Source organism: Oryx dammah, unplaced genomic scaffold (genome assembly GCF_014754425.2).
Source record: "Oryx dammah isolate SB20612 unplaced genomic scaffold, SCBI_Odam_1.1 HiC_scaffold_10, whole genome shotgun sequence".
Taxonomy (NCBI): Eukaryota; Metazoa; Chordata; class Mammalia; order Artiodactyla; family Bovidae; genus Oryx; species Oryx dammah.
Genome location: NW_024070194.1, coordinates 45042794 through 45062444, shown reverse-complemented (window position 1 = coordinate 45062444; position 19651 = coordinate 45042794). Strand labels below are relative to the sequence as shown.

Below are 19651 nucleotides of genomic sequence, written 5' to 3'. Positions count from 1 at the left end.
CTTGCTTTCTCTTCCTCACAGATGACGATGAGATGGAAGGAGACGGTGTCATAGACCCTGGGATGGAGTACGTCCCGCCCCCTGCCGGTGCGGCCACCTCAGGGACAGGGCTCGGGGGCAGAAAGAAGGTCAGGGCCCCCGAGCAGATCAAGCAGGAGGTGGAGAGCGAGGAGGAGAAGCCTGACAGGATGGACATCGACAGTGAGGACACAGACTCCAACACGTCCTTGCAGACGAGGGCTCGAGAGAAGAGGAAAACTGTGCTGGAGAAGGACCGGAAGCCCAAGGGGCCCAAGTTCACCCCTGTGAGCATTTATGAGGAGAAGCTGCTCCTCAGGCGGCTGGAGGCCTGTCCTGGGGCCGTGGCCATGACCCCCGAGGCCCGGCGGCTGAAGCGGAAGCTGATCGTCCGGCAGGCAAAGAGGGACCGGGGGCTGCCGCTCTTTGACCTGGACGAGGTCGTGAACGCTGCGCTCCTGTTAGTGGACGGAATTTACGGGGCCAAAGATGGAGGAGTTTCCAGGCTTCCGGCTGGACAGGCCACGTACAGGACGACCTGTCAGGACTTTAGAATCCTTGACCGGTACCAGGTGGGTGTTGTCTTGCTCTCCAACTCCTGGGACTGCGGCTCCCTGGTGCGTTCAGGAGAGTGGAAGAACAGTGAGGGGAGAAGTGCAAAGACGACTAGGCTGAGTTTATTTTAATTGTCCAATGTGAACATTTCTGAGTACATCTGAGTTTGGGTTTCTGTTTTCCTTCTGGGTATTCTAGACAGAACCTAGACATTCTCTTCATATCTCTTAGTCTCCGAGGGAGGCTACTCATGGTCTGGGTTGTAGCTTTGATTGGCAGGTTTGTTGAGGATGTACAGTGTGCCAGTGTACTGGACACTGAGCTGAGCAGGAGTGAAGGTGTGGTTTCATCTGTGTAGTTAGGAGATGCCCTGCAGGAAGAGCAGTGGGTCACCACGGTGTCTGCCTGGCCGGAGGACACTGGTTTGTGAGCGCTCCAGGGACAGGTGATTCTACCACAAGTGCTGGACTCCACCTTCCTATGGCAGGAGCCAGCCAGTTTCTCTCCCTGTGTCTTGCTGGCATTGCTGCTAACCATTCCTTAACTAATTTTGCTATTCTGATGGCTATAAAATGAAGTCTTGGTTTTTTTTTTTTGTTTGTTTGTTTTTTGGTCGCATTTCTTTGATTACAGGTGAAGTTAGAATATTCTCCTGTTTCCTGGTTGGTTGTGCATTGTGTGTCTGGACTGTTGGCATGTTTTCCTGTCTTCTTCTTGTGTGGTGGTCTGGCCTTTTACCTGTCTTCTCTGGACACTGGTTGGGTGTGGGCTTTGCTGCTGGTATTCTGGTTACCCAGCACTGCACTGCCTGTGGGGCTGTTCTTCCCGGTGCTGGGCCTTTGCCTATGGGCCTTTCTATTTGAAATGCTCTTTCTTGAGTTCTGGAATTTCCTGGCATCTATTTCTGTCTGGAGTGCTCCTGTTATTTGGCTGTTGGGCCCTCTTGACCAGAGGTTTGCAAGCCTTTTCTCTGAGGGGTCAGAGAATAAGTAGCTGTAACTTCGCTAGCCAGCTCTGCTGTGTGGTGTGAGGGCAGCATACACGACTGATGAAAGGTGTCACTGTGCGCCAGAAACAGTATGTACGAAAGCAGGCTGGATTCGGTCTCTGGGTTCTGTAGTTTCCAAAGACCTTCATTCCAGCTGGATCCCTGTAATTCTTTTCCCCGTTTCTCCTTCCTGGGAAGCCGTAACCTGCCTGCCTGCATCTTAGGAACCTTGTGGGGAGAGCAAGGGGCTGACCATGCAGTTGTTAAACTTCCCCTGAGTCTCCCTGTTTTCTGGACAGAACTTCCACCCTTGGTTGCATCAGACTCTCTCATTGGAGCCTCCAGAGAATCTGGTCTGCCCTGAAGGGAGAGGTTGTTTCTGTATGTGGATGGCAGAAGTGTCATTGGAGCTTTAATACCTCTTGACCCAAGAGACCCCTCAGTCTATGGCCCCCTGCCTGCCCTCAGCTTCAGTTGGACCTGATGTCCTTGCTGACCTGAGGCACTGGCTCTGGCGTGTCCTCACAGCCACCTTAGGTTTGGGCTCTCCTGGTCTTAGTCACTTGCCACTTATTCATATGCTTTTGTTGCTGTCATCTGGTCACCTGTTCTTTGTTCCTTTTAATCCCTATACTTAACTGTTAAAATTATGAAAGGCATCATACCCATACAAGAACACAAACAGGTATAGTTTAGAGGTTAATAAGATCAATTACTATGGGTTAAGAAACAGGGCATTAAAACCACCTAATTCTGCAGCCTGCCCACTCCCCCAGAGGAAGCGACTCTTAGTGTTAACTTTTAGTGTTAACTCTTTAGTCACTCTTAGTGTAGTGACTTTTAGTGTTAACCATTCCTTCTGTCTTTTTAAACTCATTATCCATAAACAGTGTAGGAAGCATGGATGGAGCATGCTGTTGTTAGATGAAGGCTTCCGGAAAAAGACAGACTTAATGTGTTTTGCGAGTCACTGAGGCAGACTGAATTGTGTCCCCAAACGTGTGTATTTTCCTGACTCCTGGTGCCTGTACATGTGACCTCATGTGGAAATAGGGCCTTTGCAGATACAAGTAGTTAAGTTGAGGTTGCGTGGGGCAAAGTGGGCCCTTAGCCCAGCATGACTGGTGTCCTTCCAAGAACAGGAGAGACACACAGGAGAGATGCCCTGTGATGGCCCAGGCAGTGGTTCGAGCGGTGTGTCTGCAGAGCTGAGGAGCACAGGCCTTGAGGCCACACCAAAAGCTGAGAAAAGGGCCTGGCATAGGTTGTCTCTTGGAGCCTCAGAGAGCACAGCCCTGCTGAGGGGTCTTACTGCTCCGCACACAGCTTTTCAGTTCAGTTCAATCTCTCAGTCGTGTCTGACTCTTTGCGACCCCATGAACCGCAGCTCGCCAGGCCTCCCTGTCCATCACCAACTCCCAGAGTCCACCCAAACCCATGTCCATTGAGTCAGGATGCCATCCAACCATCTCATTCTCTGTCGTCCCCTTCTCCTCTTGCCCTCAATCTTTCCCAGCATCAGGGTCTTTTCAAATGAGTCAGCTCTTCACATCAGGTGGCTAAAGTATTGGAGTTTCAGCTTCAACATCAGTCCTACCAGTGAACACCCAGGACTGATTTCCTTTAGGATGGACTGGTTGGATCTCCTTGCAGTCCAAGGGACTCTCAAGAGTCTTCTCCAACACCACAGTTCAAAAGCATCAACTCTTCGGTGCTCAGCTTTCTTTATAGTCCAACTCTCACATCCATACATGACTACTGGAAAAACCATAGATTTGACTATATGGAACTTTGTTGGTAAAGTAATGTCTCTGCTTTTTAATACACTGTCTAGGTTGGTCATAACTTTCCTTCCAAGGAGTAAGCGTCTTTTAATTTCATGGCTGCAGTCACCATCTGCAGTGATTTTGGAGCCCAGAAAAATAAAGTCTGTCACTGTTTCCACCATTTCCCCATCTATTTGCCATGATGGGACTGGATGCCATGATCTTAGTTTTCTGAATGTTGAGCTTTAAGCCAACTTTTTCACTCTCCTCTTTTCACTTTCATCAAGAGGCTCTTTAGTTGTTCTTCACTTTCTGCCATAAGGGTGGTGTCATCTTCATATCTGAGGTTATTGATATTTCTCCCGGCAGTCTTGATTCCAGCTTGTGCTTTTACCTGCACCTTAGTTCTCTGCCTGCCTTATTCCTGGTGCCAGACAAAAGTGGTGCTGCCAGTTGCATTGTAAGAGGATTCTGCAGTACAGAGTGGGCTGGTTCTCACTTCACCCAAAGCCAACTCCAGATTCTGGCTTGAAATCTCTTAATTTTTATCTATCTGCTTCCCAGTTACTGTGGTTTCTTCTGATCTTGTTCTTGTGTATTTGTCTTTATTTTTAAAGTCTGTTTCTATAGTTGTGGTGGGGATTTGGGAAAAAGTAAAATTAAATGTTTGTGTTTCATACCCCATCTTAACCTGGAATATTAGTATCACTTTAATAGAGTTACATAGGGGAGCAGCCGTAAATGCGTTTGTTCAATCCACTTGCCTTCTGGTCCTCTGATCAGTATATTCACAGCTGTAACTGTCCCTGTGATATTTTAGCCATTACTCATGACTTTTGAAATGATGTGACTTTTTCTATAGTTCAGTATTTAGCGTTTTGCAATTTTGGTTAACCTTTCCTCTTTAACCCAAGAGTTATTTAGTGCTAAATAACTCTTAGTTTTCAGATACATGAGAATTTTATACTATCTTTAAGTAATTGATTTAATTTCTAATCAGATTATATTGTAGTCAGAGAAAATAGTCTATGTGACATTGATGCTTTTCTATAGAGAAAATTGTGTGTTCCATTTTTATTCTTTTTATAGGTCTTAAGACATGTATTTCTTTTTCTGTATTTTTTTTTTTAATATTACCATGTGATCCTTGTCCTGCAAACAAAAAACTACCTCTGCCTGCTCTCATTTTCCTTTTTCCATTGTGTTGCTTATTTAGTCAACAATAAACCTTACTAAACTTAAACTTTTCATTCACTTCCCATCATTTCTTCCAGGTTAATTTCTTGCTGAAGCACTTTTTATAACAGTTCTTAAAATGTGGTCTTTTTGAAGTTCAGAACATCCTCATTCTCACATTTCAATGATAGTATAGCTGGATATAAAATTGTCATTTTTTTCCCTAGTTGACATTTAGCATCACCACTTCACCATCACTTCACTATCAGCTTGTTCCTGGAGCTGCGTTGTCATTCTTAATACTTGCTTCTTTATAGGTGGTCGTCTTCTTTTCTTCTCCTATGCCATGGAAGCTTTCACAGTTTTCTCTTTTATATTTACTTGTATTCACACATTTTGAGTGCTTTCGCTTTCATTTATCTTGCCTGGCACCTCTGCCCTTTTGTTACAGGTGAGCGATAGGCTTCTTAGCGTTTATCCTCCTTATTCTGTGAGCTCCTTGGATCTGTGGTTTTGGTTTGGTGTCTGATTAACTTGGAGAAATTCTCAGCTGTTATCATTTCAGGTATTTCTTCTGTCCTATGTGCTCCTCCTGCTATTCCCATTTTGCATATATTACATTTTTAGTAGTGGTCACCACAGTTTTTAGATATTCTGTTCCTTTCTGGGTGGGGGGAGGGGGTGGGCATTTTTTCCTCTCTGCTTTTCAGTTTTGGCATTGGGTCTCAGCAGTTGGCTTAAAGTATTCAGAAAACCATGTTGAAAACAGATGTGCTGTCATCCAGGCTCTGTTGTTCCATTTACAGAGCACAGGCTGTGTAGACGGAGCATAAATGAGACGGTGAGTTGAGCACTGGCTTCAGCTTAACACCACCAGCTGCATTAGCCCCTCCTCATAAGAGAGTCAGCCTGTGCGTTGAAGCTTTGAAGCCTGAAGCCAGGCACTGACTTCTCCTCTCTAGTTATTAAAGTCCTGGATGGCAGCTTCTTCCAATGGACGACTGTTCCATCTACATTGACAATCTGTGGTGTGGTGCAGCCACCTTCTGTCACTGTCTCACCTAAGTCTTCTGTATGACTTGCCACAGCTTCTGCATCAGCACTTGCACTTTTGTCAGGGAAACAGATGGCTTCTTGCCTTAAACCTCATAAACCTTAAACCTCTACAAACCTCAAACTTTCCTTCTGCAGCTTCCTCACCTCTCAGCCTTCATGGAATTGAAGGGAGTTAGGGCCTGGCTCTGGATTAGACAGTGACTTAAGACAGAGGAGGTCCCCGACACCAGGAGCAGGATGATGACAGTACTGAACCAGCAGGGACGTTTCCTCCACATGAGTGCCATGGGGAGCGGGGGTGGGAGGTGGACTGCATCTTTTGTGGAGGTGATGCTCGAACCATGTCCTGATCTGCAGGAGGAGCCCGTCCAGGAAGGTTCAGGGCAGGAAGGCCCCAAGGCAGGATTTCATTTGGCACGTGGGGTGGGAATGTCTTAATGGCGGAGGACCAGGCGGATGGGGTCATGGATCCTGCAGGGCATGGGACAGGAGTCTGCGTCGTATTCTGAATGCACAGCTGGAACCCATGTAGGAGTTTCAGACCAGGAAAGTGACTTTTATTAGTTTTTAAAAGTAGGCTCTGGCCTTGTGTGGAGATGGATGGGGTGGCATGAGGGTGGCAGGGAGGAGCCCAGTAGGGCGCAGGGGTAGTTCATGGACCAGGCAGAAGCTAAGGATGCTTAACCTGCTGTGGAAGCCAGGGAGACAGATAGGGTGAGGACTGTGCATATCTGGGGGTCTCACAGACTTCACCTCCACATGCTGACTTGACGCTGTTCACAGGCTCAGTGGCTGGTGTTGCATACTACCCCAAAACTTAGTAGCTTAAAACAATAACTAATTCTTCTGAGTCTGTGGGTTGACTGGGTTCAGCTGGGTATTTTTCTACTTCATGAGCTGAAGGAAGGGGCACCCTGTGGCTCCACTTAGCTGGAGCTTGGTCCGCTAGAGCATGTTTACATGTGGCCACCAGCCCTTCAATGTTCCACCTGGGCACCGCAGCAGCTGGACTCGAGGAGGAAGCCACCAGCTCCCTTATGGCCTGGGCTCAGAGGTCCCAGAATGTTGTTAATTCTGCCATGTTCTGACAGGTCAAGGCCTACCAGGTTCCAGAGGAGGGGACATTGACTTCGCCTTTTGATACAGGAGATAGGTGTGCCTTCAGACTCAGGAGGAAACAGGCTGTACTTGGAAACTGTGTTCCCCAAGTTTGAATTTCACTTGAAAGTCCTGGCAGAATTTCAGAGTTGATTGGCCTCTGAAAGTTTTGGTGTCCAGTTTGGGAAAGTAATCAGAGCAAAATTATTAAGAGAGGAATTCATGCTCTTCTTCCAACAAAGTTATTTTCTAGCCCAAGAGCAGGCTGATTCTACAAAAACAGCTCAGGTTTCTAAACTTCATCCAACCCTGGCAAACCGCTTTGTAAATGTACTTTTTAATCTTCCATCTGAGCTGTTTGCTATGAAACCTGATTGTCCGTGTTCTGTTATGACATGACCAAAGGCCCTTGAGCAGCCCTATGTGGAGAGGAGGCATCTGCAGGCCTGTGGGGAGCAGGGACCATGTCTCCTGGACCCTCTGGTCAGTCCTCTCCACTCACACTGTGTTGTAGGAATAATCTATGTCAGTCCTACTTTTGTGAGATTTACTCAGTAGAGACATATTGTAATAAATCCATATACACATGCAGCAGTGATTTCTGCCATGGTAACAGAGACCCTTCATGAGACAGGAGCCGTGTGTGTGTGTGTGTGTGTGTGCGTGTGTGTGTGACCCTCCTGATGCTTGGGCTGACTGATATTTGATGAATGGATTCAAGGTGCCTTATAGACAACATGAAACTTGGAGAAGCTATACATAACTTAAAAAAACTTTTTAATTATTTTGCCTTTAAACTATTAAACTGCAATTAGGTTTTCACATCCAGTTTTATGCAAAGGTACCTATGAAGTTTTTATGAACCTTAAATTTTCCAGTTAAGTCCTGCAGAAAGACCTACTTTCTGACACATAAAAATGTCCTAAGTACTACTCATCTGTAGAAATGAAACCAGCCCTTTGAGTAATTTTATTTTTGTATAACTGGTCTGTCTTTCTCACAGACTGCCTTGCCATCCAGGAAAGGATTCCGGCACCAGAGCACAAAGTTTCTGTACCGTTTGGTGGGATCGGAAGATATGGCTGTGGACCAGAGCATCGTCAGCCCATACACGTCTCGGATCCTGAAACCCTACATCAGGTAGGTACACAGAGAGCTGTGACACCGGGTGTGGCACGAGCAGTGGCGCTTGGGTTTTGAGCCAGCCCCATCCTCCCCAGATCTGTGAACTGGCATTGGCAAGGACCAGGCCTCTGCTCCGTGTCTAGTCTCGTCCTGAAACGATATGCAGCATGTTTCAACTGTATATTATTATAGAAAGGTTGGTCCCTTTGAAAGAAATACACAAGGCAAGGAGATAAGTCAACTCTGTGAGATTTCATTCTGATTATCATACTCATTGTTTTATTTTAAATTTTAAATTGTACATATTTGTCTGCAAAAGGAAACCAGGGGACGGTGGGGCCTGCCCATGGACTGATGATGAATATCCCATGTACGCAGCACCTGGACAGTGAGCTGGCCAGAGAGTTCCCACCCCAACCTGCACTGGGATGCACATGACTGACAGTTATCTCTGCTACCTCAGTCATGTGTCCTCCCGGCCCAGCCCCCCACCTTCCCCCCAGGCAGACCCATGGGTCAGCACACAAGCCTGCTCCTTGCCCCAGGGTCTCCGGCTGTCCAGGCGGAGTTGGGCCTTCCTCCCCAAGCTCTGTCCTGGGTCAGAGGGTGGAATTAGAAGCCGTTTCTGTTTCCGCAGTCCATTCATTAAGGCTCACCAGCACTAGTGGACTTCCTGGCAGGTATCCAGTAGGTCTTGTCTGATGAATGTTAGTAGAGATAATTTTAAGTGTCATACCAGAAGAATACTGTAGCTCTTAAGTCGGCTGACATATAAAGTAGTGCAAATTAATTTAAAATTTTCAGCAGATCAAGAAGCATTGTGAATCAAATGGCTGGGAGTAATGGGTATTTTCCTTGTCTTCTCTGTGTTTCTTTTCTGGGTTCTGGAGGCGTGATTATGAAACAAAGCCACCCAAACTGCAGCTGCTCTCCCAGATCCGCTCCCACCTGCACAGGGGGGACCCGCACTGGACGCCGGAGCCAGACGCCCCTCTTGATTACTGCTATGTCCGGCCAAATCATATCCCAACCATAAACTCCATGTGTCAGGAGTTCTTCTGGCCTGGTATGTTCTCCCTATCCAAGCTCAGCAGACCCACCTTCTGTATCGTTCACCTCAGCAGTTTTTAAAACTAGTGTGTGTGTCATGTGACCCCAAAACCTTTACTCATATGATTTCATCCAATTTGTCTGCCCATATAGACATTTTAAAGTATGAACATCTCTTTCTTTCCTAAGATCAGGAAGAAGCGAGCAGTTCAGTTCAGTTCAGTCACTCAGTCATGTCCGACTCTTTGCGACCCCATGAATCGCAGTACCCCAGGCCTCCCTGTCCATCACCAACTCCCGGAGTCCACCCAAACCCATGTCCATCGAGTTGGTGATGCCATCCAACCATCTCATCCTCTGTCGTCCCCTTCTCCTCCTGCCTTCAATCTTTCCCAGCATCAGGGTCTTTTCAAATGAGTCAGCTCTTCGCATGAGGTGGCCAAAGTACTAGAGTTTCAGCTTTAGCATCATTCCTTCCAAAGAACACCTAGGGCTGATCTCCTTTAGAATGGACTGATTGGCTCTCCTTGCAGTCCAAGGGACTCTCAAGAGTCTTCTCCAATACCACAGTTCAAAAACATCAATTCTTTGGCGCTCAGGTTTCTTTATAGTCCAGCTCTCACATCCATACATGACCACTGGAAAAACCATAGGCCTTGACTAGACAGACCTTTGTTGGCAAAGTAATGTCTCTGCTTTTTAACATGCTATCTAGGTTGGTCGTAACCTTCCTTCCAAGGAGTAAGCGTCTTAATTTCACGGCTGCAATCACCGTCTGCAGTGATTTTGGAGCCCAGAAAAATAAAGTCAGCCACTGTTTCCACTGTTTCTCCATCTATTTGCCATGAAGTGATGGGACCGGATGCCATGATCTTAGTTTTCTGAATGTTGAGCTTTAAGTCAACTTTTTCACTTTCCTCTTTCCCTTTCATCAAGAGGCTCTTTAGTTTCTCTTCACCTTCTGCCATAATGATGGTGTCATCTTCATATCTGAGGTTATTGATATTTCTCCTGGCAATCTTGATTGCAGCTTGTGCTAACTCCAGCCCAACGTTTCTCATGATGTACTCTGCATATAAGTTAAATAAGTAGGGTGACAATATACATCCTTGATGTACTCCTTTTCCTATTTGGAACCAGTCTGTTGTTCCATGTCCAGTTCTAACTGTTGCTTCCTGACCTGCAGACAGATTTCTCAGGAGGCAGGTCAGGTGCTCTGGTATTTCTGTCTCTTTAAGAATTTTCCACAGTATATTGTAATCCACACAGAAGCGAGCAGTTAAAGCAATAAACAGTGCCATTTGTTCCTCTTCCCTGTTTGTCTCTGGTTTCAGAAGAAACGGTTCACCCTGTTATCTCCCGCATGTATCAAGATCCCAGGTTATACCCATCAGCACCACAGGCTGGTAGCTTGGGTGTGTCTGGACACTTTTGATGTTTGCTTAATTCTGTGTGCTTTGTTTACTTAACTGGTCCTTGGTGTTAGTACAGCCAAAAGTTGTTTTTAAAAAGCCGAAAACCCCAATCACAGATTTTGAAAATAATAGACCCAATGCGATATGTCATTTTATCAGCCTTACCATGACCATATTATATATAGTCTCTGAAGTCATTGATTAAAGGAACACTCTATCATTGCTAAATGTAAGTATGTTCTTTGTGGCTCTGCTTTGAAATGTAAAGGAAATACTACGTCTTCTAGGGGCTGGATAAGATTTTGTCAGGATGTCGGTGCATGTAGTGGGGGGGTGGGATGGGGCTGAAAGGAATGTTCTGGGAGTGTCTGCTTCTTCTTGCCCTTGCTCGAGGTGGCTTCCAAACAATAAGCGTGGAATTGTGTGATATTTAACTCCTTTATTGTAAAAAGTGACATTTGTATCAAAGAGCTTGTCAGTGGTCTGTGTATGAGGTAAAGAACATGACGATTTGGGTGGTTTCAGATCTTCCCTTCAGGTCTGGGTATTTCTCATCTCACCTGAGGCAGATTCCCGAGGCAGGGCGTTGGGGTACGTGCCAGCTGGCACACATGGCCCAGAGGCCAAGTGCAAAGCCAGGTGTGTCCACTTCCAGCCTGCGTGCTCTCTCCTACCCACCCTGTCCCGATTCCCTTCTTTTAACATGTGTACACAGACCAGATGATGCAAATTTTGGTATTTATGAGTGGCGTCTGCAGTGGTGTCTCTGTCTGCAGTCTGGGTGTTTTTAGCAGGCAGGTGCAGCTGAAGCACAGACTGACTGATCGATTCTCTCCTTAGGCGTCGACCTGTCCGAGTGCCTGCAGTACCCTGACTTCAGTGTCGTCGTCCTCTATAAGAAAGTCATCATCGCCTTCGGCTTCATGGTCCCTGACGTGAAGTACAACGAAGCTTATATTTCGTTTCTGTTTGTCCATCCTGACTGGAGGAGAGCGGGGATCGCAACTTTCATGATTTATCATCTGATTCAGGTATGTTGTCTCTGCTCACTGTCTGCACACCTGCCTTGAGTTGTCCTGAAAGGCTTGGAGTGTGGACAGGGCCAGAGCCAGTCAACACCAGGTGAAGGGGAGCCAGCTCTGTCATCCACAAGGTTATTTACACCTAGACAGAAGCCTCACCCCTAAAGAAGTCACTCCTCAGACCCAAGTTTAAAAGAAATCAGTTTGTGGACATGTGTAATAAATAAAATGAGATGAGTACAGAGGTAAGAGCCTGCAACACTCAGACTGTCTTTTTTTTATAGTTAATTTTTATTTGGCTGCACCAGGTCCTACTTGCAGCACGTGGGATCTTTGATCTTCATTGCAGCAGTCAAACTTTAGTTGCAGCACATGGGAATCAAATTCCTGGTCATTCCCTGACCAGGAATCGAACCCACGCACCCTGCATTGGTTGCGTGGGATCTTAGCCACTGGACCACCTGGGAAGTCCCGGACTGTCCATCTTGTAACTGCTTCTGGTCTTGGAGTCACCACCGTGGTGACTGAGAAGTGGGGGTGAACATGTGATTTTTAGTTCTTAGGTATTTTTAACCATTTTAACAAAACCATTTATCACGGATTTCCCTGGTGAACTAGTGATTAAGAGTGCACTCCCAATGCAGGGGGTGCAGGTTCCGTCCCTGGTCGGGGAACTAGATCCCGCATGCCACCCAGCATGACCAAAACCAAAAAAACCTCATGCTATCAGCAGTAGGTATATTCTGTTATCACCGCTTGTTTTCAGTTTCACTGTCACTGTGTGAGCTGCTGTGAACCTTCTAAGTAATCCATCCTTTGATGTATCTGTATCACCTTTGAGGAAAATAGACCATATATTTATATACAAATACCAGAAACACAGGCAAGGATTTTTTTACCCCGGAATTCATCTGGTGACTTACTTAGAAGCCATTCGGCATGGAGCATTGTCTGTCATGTGGGCAAGATTCTTTTTAAATAGGAGATGGTGACTGAATGTTTTTTCCCAGTTTTTAATGAAACTTGCTCAATAATTCTCACATGTTGGCATCTGTCCACCTTTGATGAGGCCTCTTAGTATAGGAAGCCTTAAGAACCCTGGGGTTGTAAAACCTCTAGGACTCATGAAGTCCACAGTCTCAGCACCTCCTCACTAAAGAGCCAATTCTGAGTTTATGTAACTTCCGGTGCTCTCTTCTGTGTTGTTAATTAAAGAATCTGAGAACCTGCCTAGCTGCAGTAGAACAGACACCCCTCTTTTTCCCCATGGGACAAGGCTGGTGCTACATGAAGAAACCTCAGTTCTGAGAAGTCTGGGAGTGCTGAGGGGGTCTTTGGGATTCAGAATGTCCCTAGGGGATACCCAGCTTGTATAATTAAACAGAAGTCTTGAGGTTTTATACCTGGTCACATAACTTGACGTCTTTCCTAGTAGGTCCAGGGTGGGAGTGTTTATGATTGTCTTGCAGGATGACATCTAGTTTTTAAAAACAGAACGTCTGGTCTTGTCCCTTGTTTCTTCAAGGTTGTCTTAGGGTTTGGTATTGTTACGCTGCTAAGCTGCTACTGCTGAGTTACTTCAGTCGTGTCCGACTCTGTGCGACCCCATAGACGGCAGCCCACCAGGCTCCCCCGTCCCTGGGATTCTCCAGGCAAGAACACTGGAGTGGGTTGCCATTTCCTTCTCCAATGCATGAAAGTGAAAAGTGAAAGTGAAGTCGCTCAGTCCTGTCCGACCCTCAGCGACCCCATGAACTGCAGTCTTCCAGGCTCTTCTTTCCATGGGATTTTCCAGGCAAGAGTACTGGAGTGGGGTGCCATTGCCTTCTCCGATTGTTACGCTGGATATACTTAAATGTAACTGAATTATAAAACAGTTGGCAGTGAAATATCCCCAGTGGCTCTTTGCTCCAGAGAGAGAAAACTGGAGGTTTTACAAACCAGGGTCCTTAAGGCTTCTTATACCAGGAGGCCTCATCAAAGGTGGACAGACACCAACATGTGGGAATTACTGAGCAAGTTTAATTAAAAACTGGGGAAAAACATTCAGTCAGCTTACCGTCCGCCGCCTCAGTCTGGAATGTTTCAGCGAGGGTTTTGGTGATGGCCGAGCCATTTTGGGTTCCCTCACGGGCGCTGGCTGGTGGTCCCGTGCCCCAGCCTCAGGCCGGACTCTTCCAGCCTCCGTACCTGACTGCCTGCATGTCAGGGACTCTCTCCACCCACTCCTTTTCCCCGAGGCCCTCTCGTTCTCACTGTGTGCTTCTCCACTCTCTTGCAGACCTGCATGGGCAAGGACGTGACCCTGCACGTCTCCGCCAGCAACCCTGCCATGCTGCTCTACCAGAAGTTCGGGTTCAAGACGGAAGAGTACGTCTTAGACTTTTATGACAAGTATTACCCCCTGGAGAGCACGGAGTGTAAGCACGCGTTCTTTCTGCGTCTGCGACGCTGATGTGAGCGCAGCTCCTTACAGCGCACGCACTTGGAGGAGAGGGCTGACGTGAGCGCGGCTCCTCATGGTGCATGCTTGGAGGAGAGGGCTGACGTGAGCGCGGGTCAGCCAAGACTGCCAGGTGTGCCGACCTTCAGCCGAGAGCACGTTGAGCCAGAAAGGCCTGAGCTGATGTTCCTGAGGAGAGAAGTTCTGTCCCATTTAAAGTGAGCGGGGTGATTGTAGTCCAAGATGCTTGCTGTGTCCGCTAGGCCCTGCGCCGTCCTGGTGACGACCACATGCTGACCCAGCCTGTCCCAACCCGGCTGTGCTGTCCCCAGAGCTGGGCATGCGCTGACTTTGGTTACAGTGTCTTGTGTGAGACATCACCTGACCTTTCTCCTGTGAGCATGTCCAGCTGGGGCCCTGGCCTGGGAGGTGAGAGCTGTTTTCCTGTCCTGTGAAGTGAGGTCAGTTTGGGGCTGGAGGAGCTGTGCAGCCTGCCGTTTGTTGTGCCCCTGACAGAGGTGTGCGGTGGTGGAGGGGTCAGCTGTGGACAGACACACCTAGCATCTGCCGGCCGAGGCTGTTGGCTGGCTTGTGGAGAGTGGAAGTGGACCATCAGTCAGGTGCTTTTGGATTTAGTAGAAATGCTTCCCACATTATCAAATGTTCTCAAATAAAATATCTTCTTGTGACAACCTGTGGCCAGTCTAACCAGTTTGCTTTCCAACTCTCTTAAGAGCAGTAGTTTTTATTTTGTGGGTGGTTGGTGGGGTGGGGGTGGGACACGATTCTCTTTGAGAATACAAAGAAAGCTCTGCACATGTAAAATTTTGCATCTGTGCTCCTACCTCTGTTCTGGAGTCTGTGCTTAGAGGGAGCTGGAATCCCTTCATTCAAGGGAAATGTGTGTGTCTCCCCCAAGGGAAAAATCTGAGACTGTCCTGTCACATGTCTCTGATAACTGGGATGGGCTCCAGGGCTCTGCAGGCTCTTTTCCCCTCCCCCACAAGACCCAGGCTGGATATACAGGGTCACTAAGATACCAGGTTCCCCAGGGCAACAATGAGCAGCCTTCAGGAAGAGGGTCTTCTGGAGGGAGGTTCAAGAGGGAGGGGACATATGTATACCTATGGCTGATTCATGTTGAGGTTTGACAGAAAACAATAAAATTCTGTAGAGCAGTTATCCTTCAATTAAAAAAATAAAAAGGGGGTCTTCTGGGCTCTTCTCACCCTCTTCCCTTTCAGAGAGTCAGCACCAGCCTGGCCTTCCAGGGACCCTCCAGCAGACTGGGAGGGGCCAGCTATCACCTGATGTGCACTTGGCCTTAAGGTATAGGTTTTTAACAATACAAGTGTGTTATATTCTACTCTCTGAGTGTATCCATTTTAATGTTTAAGTGACCTCCTCAGTCAATCTCTCCATCAGGAATCTTCCATAAATGTATTATCCTTATCCATCAGAGGGCAGACAGAATGAAAACCACAATCTCAGAAAACTAATCAAACTGATCATATGGACCGCAGCCTTGTCTAACTCAATGAAACTGAGCCATGCTGTGTAGGGCCACCCAAGACAGATGGATCATGGTGGAGAGTTCTAACAAAATGTAGTCCTCCGGAGAAGGGAATCGCAAACCGTATTCTTGCCTTGAGAACTCCATGAACAGCATGAAAAGGCACAAAGATAGGAAGGACACTGAAAGATGAACTCCCCAAGTTGGTAGGTGCCCAATATGCTGCTGGAGATCGGTGGAGAACTAACTCGAGAAAGAATGAAAAGACAGAGCCAAAGCAAAAATAACACCCAATTGTGGATGTGACTTGTGATGGAAGTAAAGTCTGATGCTGTAAAGAGCCATATTGCATAGGAACCTGGAATGTTAGGTCCTTGAATCAAGGTAAATTAGTAGTGGTCAAGCAGAAGATGGCAAGAGTGAACATCGATATTTTAGGAATTAGTGAACTAAAATGGACTGGAATGGGTGAATTTTAACTCAGATGACCATTATACATACTACTGTGGGAGGAGAAGGGGACAACTGAGGATGAGATGGTTGGATGGCATCACTGACTCGATGGACATGAATTTGAGTAAGCTCTGGGAGTTGGTGGTGGACAGGAAGCCTGGCGTGCTGCAGCCCTTGGGGTCACAAAGAATTGAACATGACTGAGCCACTGAACTGAACTAATGGGTTTTTTCCAACCCAGAGCTCAAGGAAGAGCCGACAGCTGTACATACAAGCCCCGGGTGTGTATTTGTTCCCACAGATGGACCTGCCATCTCATTCCTCTGCAATGAAATGTCAGGGATTCCAGACAGACTGATCTGTGCTCTGAGTGATAACCTGCTAATTCCGGTCATCTTGAGAGAGAATTTTGAGTTGAAGATAAGTGGTGGCTGAAAAGCAAATGTACTGCTTGTATCTTTGTGTATATGTGTATGTGTGTGTGTGCGTGTGCATGCTCAGTCGTGTCTGACTCTGCGACTCCATAGACTAGCGCACCAGGTTCCTCTCTCCATGGAATTTTCTAGGCAAGACTACTGGAGTGGGTAGCCATTCCCTTCTCCAAGGGATCTTTCCAGCCCAGGAGTCACTTATATGTTTACATTTCACCAAAATGTCAAGCCTTGGTCAGGAACCGACACACTCTCACTCAGCTCCCTTTTCTTCAGCTCAAGCAAATCATGCTTCCCATCCCCAGTTCGGTTAGAGCGGGGGAGATAAATTCTACTCACACCGGTTGGTCGTACAGTAGTGTCAAGTCACATGGGGAAGGACATGAGGAATTATAAGTGTGTAATCAGTGGATTAGGCCAAAGATTGTATTACTTAACCTTGTTAAATTCAAACTGTTCTCTCATGATTTCTTCTTTGACTCCTGGATTATTTAGAAGCAAGTCTTTTAGTTTCCGTATCTTGGGGGAATGTTTTCATCTGTCTTTCTGTTACTGATTTCTAGTTTAATTCTCATGATCAGAGAACATACTTTGTATCAGTGTATAATTCCTTAAGCCAGAGGCTGTTCTGTGCTGATGAAATAGAACCTCTCTGTGCTTAGGAAATACTTTCTGGAGTCTTTAGGAGTGAATGACCATGATGTATGTAACTAACCCTCACGTGGATCATGAAAAAAAAATGTGCGTGTGTGTGTGTGTGTGTGTATGTGTGTAGAAACTGCAAGTAAGTGAAGGGCGGGCAGGAAACATGCATAAATCATAAAGCTAAAGGATAAAATGTTAACAGTAGATGAATCTTGACAAAGGGTATGTAGGGGTTCTTTGTACCACTTTTAATTTTGGCAACTTTTCTGTAAATTTGAAATCTCCAAATAAAAAAATGAAGAGAAAGGAAAAGCTAATAATCTCTCCCTACTCATTCAGTTGTGTATCCTTCCATACCCCTTCCATCCCCACACAAACATATGTGAATATTTATACACTTAGATGGGCTTTTATCCTTTTATTAAAATGGGATTATTCTCAGTGCATTAAATACTGTGCAACTTGATTTTCTCTCTTAACAAGACATTGTAAAACTCCTTCTAGGTCAAAAGACAGGTTTATTTTTAAACAGAGGTGTGTAAGTATCAATTTCTTCAACCATGCCCCTAATGTTGGACATTCTGGCAGTTTCCAGTTTTTTTGTCACTACAAACAAGGCAGCAAAAACCATCCATGTGCACATCACCCACAGTATTGGTGCCAAGTCCATGACTCACTTCTGAAATTAGAATTTCAGTCAGATCAGCTCGTATGACAAATAACTTCACAATCCACCGTGTTCAAGGCTGTCGCGCTGTGGGAGAGAGGCCTGTCTCCAGAGGCCATCTGCTCATAACCTCGTGTCCAGTTGTACACAAGCCCAGCATTTTCAGAGGCGGCTGAAACAGCCCTCCCATGTTTCTCTTTGAACACAAGAGACTGTTAGAATGTCTTGCTGTCTGCGGCAGGGCCTCATGTTGATATGGCGGGGAGTCCAGCCTCTCCGTGTGTCAGCCAGACTTGGAACGTCCCTCTTCAGCTAGTTCACGCACCTGTTCATTACATAACTTTATCAAGGTTTTGCTTGACATTTTAGGCAGAGCCCAGGCTTCCGGAGGCGGGGCTGCAGATGGCACCTGAACGGGTGGTTGGATGCTCTAGTGGAGACGTCTGGCACAGTTGATCTGGCTGAGGTCATAGGTGTGACCTTCATGTGGGACAGTCCCTCTCCAAGGATGGCAGTTAACATCCATGCGGTATTGTCTCGCCTGGCAGTGGGCTGAGAACTTCTACACAGAACATCTTGTTTGACTCCTCTGTGACTCTGAGGTCCTATAATCCTATTACATCACTTGCCTATGGCATGGTGACAGTTCTACATAAATCCAGTGCCAGTGCGTGGGCAGGTCATTTCCCAAGTCTCTGTGCAAGGCACCAGATTCCCAAGAAGACTCCTATCTGCAAGGAGTTTACAATCTGAGCCCACCTCATAGGGTGCTGAGTAAGGTCAGGGACACAGTCCTGGCTGATGGCCAGAGAGAGGCCCTCTCCCTCCCTCTTTGTGGGGTCCCCTGGGCGAGTATGTTGTGGATCCCACATCTGTGCCCAGGCTTCATGGCAAGTATCCCACTGCCATGAAGGGTTTGTGGGAAAGGCCTTGACTCTGGTCTGGAAGCAGCTCCCAGCCGTCTGCCTGCTGAGGAGGGATGTCAGTGTTGCCCCCAGAGGCACTCATTCAGAGTTCATGTCACTGTCTGTGACTCCATCTCCTCCCCGTAGAACTCTGAGGAGAGGGGACAGGGGCTGAGGGACCCTCCAGCACCTGGATGAGACCCTGGAGAACAACAGCCTGAAGAGCTGCCTCACCACCTGCCAGCTTCCACCCACCACCCCCAAGTCTGTTTCCTTTGAAATGCATGTATTTTACTGGGTCAGCTTGACAATTTTTTTACCCAAATATGTGGGGTGCCTAATTGAAGACACTGGCCCCTTCCAGCACTGCAGAAAGTCCCCGTGTCCTCCACTGTCCTCTTCAAGGTCACCAGTTTTCTGACCTTTATCTCTGAAGGTGAGTTTTGTGACTTCTCTGCTTTCTTAGAAGTAGAGTCATCTTATGCTTTTCTTTGTTGATCTGCACAGTTCCCACAGGGCTCCTTGAGGGTAGGAATGTTACAGAACTCAGGTCCAGCTGCTCACTGCTCCAAAGCCAAAACCTGAGAGGCAGGTGTTGGTGGAAAGGAAAGTTTGCTTTATTCTGGAGACCAGCAACCAGGGGAGAAGGCAGACCACTGTCCAAAGGCCAGCGCCCCCCGCCCCCCACCATCAGTGGGAAAGAGCTCTTATGCGAGGGGCTACATACAGAAGCTGCACAGTCAGCTCTGACAGTCATCTTGAAATTGGTCATTGGCGGTCTGACCAGCATATCTTGGTGGTTATAGGTATGGTTAATCTTTAGTTCCAAGGTCAGTTTGTTCCCATTTCTTTGAGGCCAATTCCTGGAATTGTGGCAGCTTATGTCATGGCTAGTCTGCTCATCAAGTAGTTAACTTGCATCTGGTGGGGGTTTCAGTATCTACAAGACAGCTCACAGGATATGGCTCAATATTATCTGCAGCTCTTGAGGAGGAACTGAAGACAGTTCATGACAGTTTGCTTCATGACAAAAGTATTATTTTTTGGTCTTGGATTGCTTTCCTTTGTTTATATATTTTCTCATCTCTCTGATGAAATTTATTCCTTGGCTAAAGATTTTGTACAGACAAGAGGGAGGTGGAAGACTTCAGAAGTCGGGGCTAGTCTGTCCTGAGAAGGCCCCATAGGGCCCTTCCTATCTCAGAACTGGGTCTTCATCACCTCAGTCCCTGTGCCCTCCCTCCAGGCCAACACAGAGCAGGGTGCCCAGGGTGTTCCTTCCATGAAGGCCAGCCTGCCTCTGCACAGCACAGGGTGATGGGGAA

At 47.0% G+C, this 19651-nt stretch overlaps 1 protein-coding gene and 1 long non-coding RNA gene across 3 annotated transcripts in view; both read left to right on the top strand.

Annotated features, from left to right (window-relative positions):
• The window catches only part of KAT14 (lysine acetyltransferase 14), a 28907-nt gene extending 11836 nt beyond the window's left edge, over positions 1–17071 (top strand). For both annotated transcript variants that reach the window (XM_040247993.1, XM_040247992.1), the window contains exons 6-10: positions 22–590; positions 7661–7797; positions 8673–8848; positions 11088–11278; positions 13551–17071. In XM_040247993.1, the coding sequence (XP_040103927.1) occupies positions 22–590; positions 7661–7797; positions 8673–8848; positions 11088–11278; positions 13551–13724 (1247 nt within the window). In that variant the 3' untranslated portion in view covers positions 13725–17071. The remainder of the gene's footprint in view (positions 1–21; positions 591–7660; positions 7798–8672; positions 8849–11087; positions 11279–13550) is intronic.
• On the top strand, positions 4873–6084 carry LOC120868984. The gene is made up of 2 exons (XR_005722370.1): positions 4873–5068; positions 5695–6084. It is a non-coding gene; the product is annotated as an uncharacterized LOC120868984 (long non-coding RNA).
• Positions 17072–19651: the final 2580 nt, after the last annotated feature.